This window comes from Loa loa (genome assembly GCF_000183805.2).
Source record: "Loa loa unplaced genomic scaffold supercont3.302, whole genome shotgun sequence".
In the NCBI taxonomy this organism is placed as follows: Eukaryota; Metazoa; Nematoda; class Chromadorea; order Rhabditida; family Onchocercidae; genus Loa; species Loa loa.
In genome coordinates, this window is record NW_018108482.1 from 19697 (window position 1) to 28052 (window position 8356).

Genomic DNA, 8356 nt, shown 5'->3' on the forward strand with positions numbered 1-8356 from the left:
TTCCAGTAATGTTTGCAAACTTTTTTATAGAAGAAAAAAAAAAATGATGCCATTGCTGGTAATGTTATCTTTTGACATAAGTTTTGATTTGAACAGTTTTTAGTCCAATTTTGCAATATCATCCAAATTTGTTATCTCCTCAAAGAATTGAATGATGAATTAAATTATTTTAATTACAGCAAAGCGGATATTATATCGATGAAAAAAGTTAAAAATATGGGTAATATTGATGAAGTTCGTAAGGTATTCATTGATATTTATCATCCTTATTTCCTTAACAAATGATTAGCCTAATTTGATGAGTAAATGAAGTTGATGGATATATATATATTATCCAAGAAAAATACTTCTGTAAAGGAAATTTGTTTATTTATAGGAAAAGAAAATGGAAATGGAAAAGGCAGCAGAAGAGATTAAATCTGTTCATGAAATGGACGATGAAAAACCGCTCAATGCTGTGACATATTCAAATTTGCATGTTCGAATTAAAGAGAATAAATGCAAGCTTTATGAGACGAACGATGAACCAACGATTGATGAAGAAGGGGAAGAACCGATTATTTAAGCGTATCTTATACGTGATAAATCAATGTCATAGATGTTTATCAAACCTACTGTTTTCAGCAAAAAAAAATCCAATTAATCAGCTTATGATCATGTTTAACTTAATTGTGAAAAATATTTTGGGACAAGATAAACAAATGATTAAAGAATCAATGTTGCAATTGTAATTCTTTTCTTACGCTATGTGAGATAAATTCGCCGTGGAAAAATTAAGAGGAACTCTTACAGTTTGATGGTTTATATCGTGAAGTATTTTTCATGACACTTTTTTAGTAAATCATATGACATTAATACCATATGACAATGTAGCAGATAAATTTTACTATAAGTGATTTTATTGAAATTAATAATTCTATTTAATTTTAATTTCGCTCATATTCAAATATATTCAGTATTGATTGGAAGCATTGCAACCATATTGGTAATTTAAGAAATTCGACATGTTGGATGAGCCAAGATATTTGTTTGTATCTGTTGCGCAACTTGCAGTTCCGCTTCTTTTTCCTCAAGTTCTTTTTTCAATTTTTTCGTTTCCTGGCTAACTTCCATTTCTCGGCGCTTCAATTCAACCAGGCTTAATTTGCTGCAAATGAATTGAAAGCTTTATCAAGATTTGGAAATATTAAGATAATTTTCGAAACTGATTTAAATTCTTCAAGTACCAAAATTATTTATGGTATGTTGGCTTTTCTTTTGATATTTTCCCATGATTTTCTCATGTTTTTCATGTTAAACTCAATTAGTTCTTAGGTTAAATTCATTTAATTACCGTGAATCTAAGGCTTGTTCCAAAGCTGTCCTTAAACGTTTCGTTCGATCGGCATTTTTTCGAATATTATTGAAATCCTCTTCCAAAGTCTTCAACAATTTTTCCAGTTCTTTGATACGTCCTAATCCAGTAGATGAACTATGTTCTATGAGATTTCGCAAATTTTCTGTTCCCATAGCGGTATTTTCTCCCTAAATTCTATTAGTGAAACTTTTTCTATTTTCTATTTCTTTCCCTTCATAATTAAAGTTACTGTTAATCACAGAAAAGAACTAAGGTTTTGCTAAAATTTAACGAAAATTTTTAAGAACATTCTGGAATATGATCTTCCTAAAATATCTTTCCAACTCCATTATTACTTCTCTTGAAAAAAATTTCGATCAAAATTTTTGCTTAAACATATTATCTGCACCATATGACTTAATAAACATGTATCTTCTGTTATCAGTGATATGATTAATAGTGATCTAATGTTTCAATATTAGTGTAATTATGATTGTAGCTTTATATGACTGGAATAGTTTCTTTGACAAAAAAAAAAACTCCAGTAAAATTAACAACCTCATATTTGGACATTTCGATATTCATCGGTACAGTACTTAATTTCAACCGTATCACTTGTACTTTACTTCGATTTTTAGCATTTTCATGCTTCCAAATTGTTCTCTCATTGCATCCATCAACCATTGCTATCGCTTGAAGCGTTAATTTATGATTGGGATGGAATTTGTTGTCCACCAATTCGATTGTCAACTACAATTTCCCTTTTGTTTTAATTGCATTAACTACATATCATTGAAAAACATCGTTGAAAAACGGTAGCTAAAGAGTTAATGGAGCATTAGTATTCATATGTATGCACTTTTAGTATTCAATTTCGAATTAAACATGAATATTTATACATAGTAGCTAATTAGACTATACGAACATTCATATTTAAACGACAATTGAAACATTCAAATAAGTATGACAAATAACCATCGTTATTTAAATTTACTATTCATTCTGTATTTTATTCCAAAATAGTTTAAACTGTTGGAAGAAATATTGAAGGTAACGTCATCCATTAATATTTTAATTACCGTGATAGGTTCATCGTTCTGGATGAAACCTCTGGATGGGTTAATTAGATATTGAGTGGGTACGTTTGTTCGTACACGCCATGCAATATCATCCTGTACGCCTTCGCAACGTTTTAACTTCAATCCCAGTTTTGCATTTGTCAGTTGTTCCACGTCGAAACATACGTACGTCTGTAAATATAATCAAATAATTCCTCAGTAAGGCTATTTAAATCTAATAATCATCGTTTTATTTTCTTGCCAAAATGCAATTAATCTTCTCGAGTTTCTGATATTTTTGCTCCACTATTTTACTAACAATGATTTGAATTTCAATTTTAATTTTTGATCCGAGTTTCAACTTTTTTTTTAATGACTCAGCGGCTTGAATTCAATTTAATTTCACCTTAACTTCATCATATTTTATATTTAGTAGAATACTGACAGTTCAGCTTTTTCTACTTCATATTAAGTTGACTCTTATCTTAGCAATTACTTATTCACAACGAATTTTCCCCATCAAATTGTTTTGGGAGTAGAAGGAGAAGGTGATAATCATAAAATTCTTGTCGTGAAATCAAATTAAGCCTTTCCTCATAGACCTTCAATTTTATCATAGGGGATGAAAAAAAATCTGCATTTTGTTACCTGATCAAGGTACACCAAATTAATTTTTTGTCGTTCACCATTTGTCGAAATTTTGCCTTTGTTTTTAGAAAATCTTATTATAGCCGATGACATGCTAGAAACAACAACCGGCTATCCTTATCAATGAATTGTTAAATCTGATATCAAAACTCGGAACGATATGTTAAATACGTTTAAAGTTTGATTAAATTTGCATAAACGATATATAAATTTGAATTATTTTATTAAATATTTTTACTACCCGTATAAAATTGTAATTAACATAAAGCATACCTCTTAACCAACGAATCCCGAAAAAAACGGTGCCTGAATTCCGAATATAGTCCAACAAGAGGTAAGTTGTAAAATCTATTAAACCTATAATCAAATTTTTTTGCATACCAAATTCCACAGCATACTCAATTCTACCCAACGCCTTTGCCAACCAAATTTCGCTAATTGTTCTTGCTAATTAAATTTCTATACCAGTTAAAGTTGTATGAAGGAAGCTTTAGCTTTATTCAGCAATACGACCAAGTCTTACTTACGAAACTGCTAAATCACTTTTTCTCTTTTCTTTTTCTTATTCTATTTTGCACAATTTTATTTTGCCAACATTACTTTCTTATCATTTTTTGTTAAGCATTTAATTATTCATAATTAAACAATTGGGAAAATAAGTTTTTCAGAAATGTAGCTTTTGTGAAGAAAGTAATGAAATTCGAATTTGGTTTAGTTGAAGATTTACTCAGTAATTTGAATTTCGTTATAAATGAACAGAAGTGAAGTGCTGGATATGTGCACGTATAGGTACTTTCGAGGAAACTGATCTGTTGATGTCATTTGTTGGAGACATAGTTTTATTCGGGTTGTAGTATTGCACTTATACAATTACTGGTTAATAATAGTAAAAAAAAAAAGAAAAGAAAAAACTAATATAAAGCACAGGATAAATTTGAAATGATGATAAAGTGGATTACGTAATAAACAAGTAATATGATTGATTTTAACTGTTAAATTCCTTATCATAGTCTTCGGTAGTAGTTATCGTCGCTTCTTGAATAGATACCGTAATCATTAAGATAGAAGGGTTCATCTTTTGTTGAGATGTTGCAGGTAAAGTATCTATTTAACGAAAGGAAGGATTATCGTAGTTCGTCGTACGATGGTGACGGAATAGGTGAAGAGAATGTCTGATCTGTTTGATTGTGCAAACTGCCTGTGTAAGATTTTTCCCTTATATATAAATCTAGGATTAAGATAGGAGCTTTTATATGCTCTATCGATGTTATCATAGAGGTATGATTGACATTTGGTATGATCCATTGTGCAGCAACAGGAATAGGTACTGAGAAGATTTTGTAATATTCTCTCCATTGTTAGCTTATATCGTCCTTATTGTCTTAATTTTAAAGGTTTTAATTATTCTGTTTGGTAGGTATCGTCGAAATTTTATTTGAACGTAATCTTAATTTCGTTAATCTGATACTCCTGACTGGAGGAGATCAACGCCTGCAGGAAGAAGGTTCCTTAGTTTTATTTGCCCCTCGTATTTTCAGTGCAGTAGATTCTTCAACGTTCTCAGAATTATTTTTAGTCTTTTCTTTCTATCTCAATCTTGATGTCAGCCTCGAAAGAATATAATATGTTTATTGGCCTTGTGAGAAGTTTTCCATATGGCATTTCTATTAATGCAGCTCTTGCAATTCCATCCTTCTCTTTTTTAAGTTCCTTTGTGTTTGCTAATTTCCAAAGACCTCGAGGAGTTTCAGGTCCATCCAACAATACAATTTCTCCTACTCGTGATGAGCAATTTTCCGTGACTTTATGATTCACATGCTTCTTCAGGATTCGTTCCCTGAGGCTTGTCAAGTACTCTGTTTTCCATAATTCCCAAAATGTGTCGAGTGCCTTGAGTGTGGTCATCCGGTATTTAACTAGTCGTTCCCTCTTGTTCAGCATTCTTGGCATGTATCTACCCGATTGTCATTAGTTGTCGGTATAACTAAGGAGGTATTGGATTGTATGAAATCGACTGGACGTATTACCTTACTGTCGTCAAAATTGGCATACGTTAGTGGTCGGGTGTTGGAGATATCTTCTATCTCCACGACTAAAGTTATGAATTATTTTTCCCATAGTAGCTTCCTTCCGATGGTTTTTCTCGTAGTTCCTTTTGTCAGTGTAACCAATCGTTCATAGATTCCTCCACTCCAGGCTGATCTTAGAGTTATGTCCTCCTAGCTCATCTTTTTTGCCAAGAATTTCGTTAGTTTTGTATGCTGTCCCTTTATAGTTTTAAAGACTAATTGGAATTGACCAGCGTTATCACTTACGACTTGCTCTGGATATTCCTGTTGGGACACGAATCATCCTAATACGTGGAGGAAAGTTTCCACAGGTAAATTATCTGCTATTTCTAAATATATTGCTTTCGTTGTAAAGCATTCATCTTTTGGATAATTTTTTTGAATTTTGATTGAAGGAGGATCTAGATTGTCCAAATTGACATTTGCAAAAGCTCTTGATCGACATGATAGACAATTTGAATGGTTTTGCTGACCATCGTTTACAACTTATGCAATTACTAATAATGCGTTTTAACTTCAGTTCGATCCTTTGGTGTCTAAAATTTTCGTCTCAGTTCTGAGAGTGTATGTGCTATTTCGGACTGGTATGCCTCCTCATGCTGTTTTTATATTAGAGGCTCGATTATTAGATTATTAGACTATATTAGAGATTCGTTCATCCAATTCCGAATTTTCTACCCGATTTTGTGATTTCCATAACATACCCTTTGATTCTTCCCATGGCTATCTGACTTCATACCTACCTTATTTGATAATGCCCCTTTTGAAATGTTTTAGAACTTGTTTGTTTTCATCAGGTTGATCCTGAATGCCTATCAGTTCCAGCTTCCAAAACCGATCAATGTCATAGTTATTATTTACACTCGTCTTGCACGTTATGGCAGTCTCGACTGACATTGCATTCATGCTGCTAATATCATTTACATATCCAGTTCCGTTCAGTACCGGTTCAACTTTTGTTTGGAAAAGGAAAAATCTTGATTTCAGTTCTTGCGTCTTGCTCCCCTCGATGGATTTTCATATAATCGATGACGATGAGTGTTTCCACTAACTTTTTGAACCATTTAATTGATCATATTTCATCAAAAATGACACATCCTCATCATTTATCTACAGCACTTACAATTTGCTAAGTAATCCTTGAAGTGTACTTCAGAAGTAACGATTTATTCCCCTAGTATCTTTGCGCCAATCTTCGCTTTTGAGGAGTAGTATTTTTCCGGTAATTTGTCGACGAATGAAGTGATCCTTTTCCTTTCTTCTATAGTTCCTGGCAAGCTTACTCGATTAAGTCTTTTAAAACGAATGACAATTGCGCACTTTGATCAAATAGCACTGGTGCCTATGACTCTGTTTCCGGAACTTCTGGATTGACTACAATACTAAGTTCTTTACACGGTGCTAAAATCCTTTTTCCTTGGTTTTTTGACCAATTACTGAATTAGTTATACACACTGATTCCATTATATACATTGATTCCACTTTTTCTTTACTTATTATCCCTTTGATTAGAACCCATATTATCTGTTAGCCAACGTTGATTTGTGGGAGCCTTTGCACAGTATCATTTTCATTCTACAGTTCCTTGCGTTATCGCCCAATTTCATACATTTTAGGTAGGTGCTTATTTCACTCAAACACTCTAGTCGTTGTTTCAAAGTTGGATAGTTCCTATATTTGTTATCCTATTGATCCTTATTACAGAAGATTGTTAGTACCCACCCAACCTGTTTTCTGTCTAATCTCGTCATATCAACTGCTTCTCCTGAGTCATCACCATTGGATTTAATTATAGCTAAAGCCGACGTTTCATTTTCAAATGACGTTTCGGAATTATGGTAGATCGAGTTGGATCTTCTCGAATTCATTAGTAAAAGTTTTATTTTGAGTTACGACTTTCTCCAACTTCATTAACTCTCTTAGCAATTATCTTAATTTGCTTACTGATCAAGACCTATCCCTTAATTATTGTTCATAGACTTTAACCAAGATATATATCCTTGGGTAAGTTTTTTTCGACAATTATTTATAAGCCTCTATGTTCTAGATTCTCTCTCAACCCTTTCAGTTGCATGAATAATCTTTCCATATTTTCAATTGTTGTTGTTTTCCATTCACGATCATTTTTTTGACTGAGAATAGATCGTTGTAAAATAGACTTGTAATAAAGTTGTAAAATAGATTTGTATACATATTACCATATTAATATCTTCCAAATAAGACTGTAATTCTTTGGTGCGATCTCGTATCCACTAACCACTTGTAATGTTTTATCTCTGAAACAGGAAATAAAATAGTTGAGCTTCCGCCTGGTTGTGTATCACTCCTTCAAAATCGCTCTAGATTGCATTAAGATCCCTTTCCTGATGTAGTTTGATATCTGAATCATATTTAGTTTAGGTCACGGTGAAGAAGCTTTGGAAACGGAAAAAGACTTCAGTAAATATATGGTCGTGCAAATTATGTCTTGCAGGAACGGCTTGATCTTTTGAAAGAGGTAATAATCTCGGTTTTTAAACAAGATGCAAGAACAAGCAAATTAATTGAACGATCAAATAAAGTAAAAAATGGTGTGATGGAAATATTGATTTTGAAATTCATTTAACTTCTTCCTATTGTTTTCTTAAACTAAATTTTACTTATTAAACGTTAAGATTTCCTTTTAGTAAATGAATACTGATACTACTTTATCATAAGAGGTTGAAAAGTTGCAAGAAGCTCTCGATGTTGGAGGTGACGTATCTTACACGTGCGAAACTGCTGGATATTTCTTTCTTTATCAGGTCTTTACTACAATTCCTCTGTAATCTTTTGTTGCTGCTCTTTTCAGTAATTTGTTAATTAAAAGTAAGTATTTTATTCTGTAATTCTCAGCATCTCTAATTAATTCTATGAATTTTATCGCTTGTTACCATATCATCTTAAATGTGCGATTTGTCATGCGTATCATTCAGGTATTTGCACGTTGGGAAAAATTTGAAAGTGATGTTGCTCAATCAAAAGCAAATCCAAATCCTAGTGCGAAAGCAGTTAGGGATCATTTCCCCTTTACGAGATACTTTGCCGATAATCCACCACCGTTGTTTAAGGTAAAAAATACTTTTCATCCTTTTCGATCAGTGATTCCTATATAATGGGGAAAATCTTGAGCTGACTTCGCATGATGGATAAAAATATATTGAAATTGTTTGCATTACTTTATAATTTGATTCCTTTCATTAATGTGGTTTCCCGCTTAAAAACCG

At 32.3% G+C, this 8356-nt stretch overlaps 4 protein-coding genes across 4 annotated transcripts in view; 2 read left to right on the forward strand and 2 right to left on the reverse strand.

Annotated features, from left to right (window-relative positions):
- Positions 1 to 198: 198 nt before the first annotated feature.
- On the forward strand, positions 199 to 565 carry LOAG_10556 (hypothetical protein; the record flags this gene model as incomplete). Its single annotated transcript, XM_003146080.1, has 2 exons — positions 199 to 243; positions 377 to 565. The coding sequence occupies 2 exons, from the start codon at positions 199 to 201 to the stop codon at positions 563 to 565; spliced, it is 234 nt and encodes a 77-aa protein (XP_003146128.1).
- A 425-nt stretch (positions 566 to 990) lies between these two features.
- Positions 991 to 3135, reverse strand: LOAG_10557 (hypothetical protein; the record flags this gene model as incomplete). Its single annotated transcript, XM_003146081.1, has 5 exons — positions 991 to 1147; positions 1334 to 1524; positions 1895 to 2086; positions 2416 to 2586; positions 3043 to 3135. The coding sequence occupies 5 exons, from the start codon at positions 3133 to 3135 to the stop codon at positions 991 to 993; spliced, it is 804 nt and encodes a 267-aa protein (XP_003146129.1).
- Positions 3136 to 6631: 3496 nt separating this feature from the next.
- LOAG_10558 (hypothetical protein) lies at positions 6632 to 6979 on the reverse strand (the record flags this gene model as incomplete). Its single annotated transcript, XM_003146082.1, has 2 exons — positions 6632 to 6782; positions 6834 to 6979. 2 exons carry the CDS (start codon positions 6977 to 6979, stop codon positions 6632 to 6634), a joined length of 297 nt encoding a protein of 98 aa, XP_003146130.1.
- Positions 6980 to 8050: 1071 nt separating this feature from the next.
- Positions 8051 to 8356, forward strand: part of LOAG_18418 (hypothetical protein) — a gene marked incomplete at both ends in the record, with an annotated part of 3200 nt that continues 2894 nt past the window's right edge. Inside the window, one exon of the mRNA XM_020451077.1 lies at positions 8051 to 8200. Coding sequence (XP_020305171.1) covers positions 8051 to 8200 — 150 coding nt within the window. The remainder of the gene's footprint in view (positions 8201 to 8356) is intronic.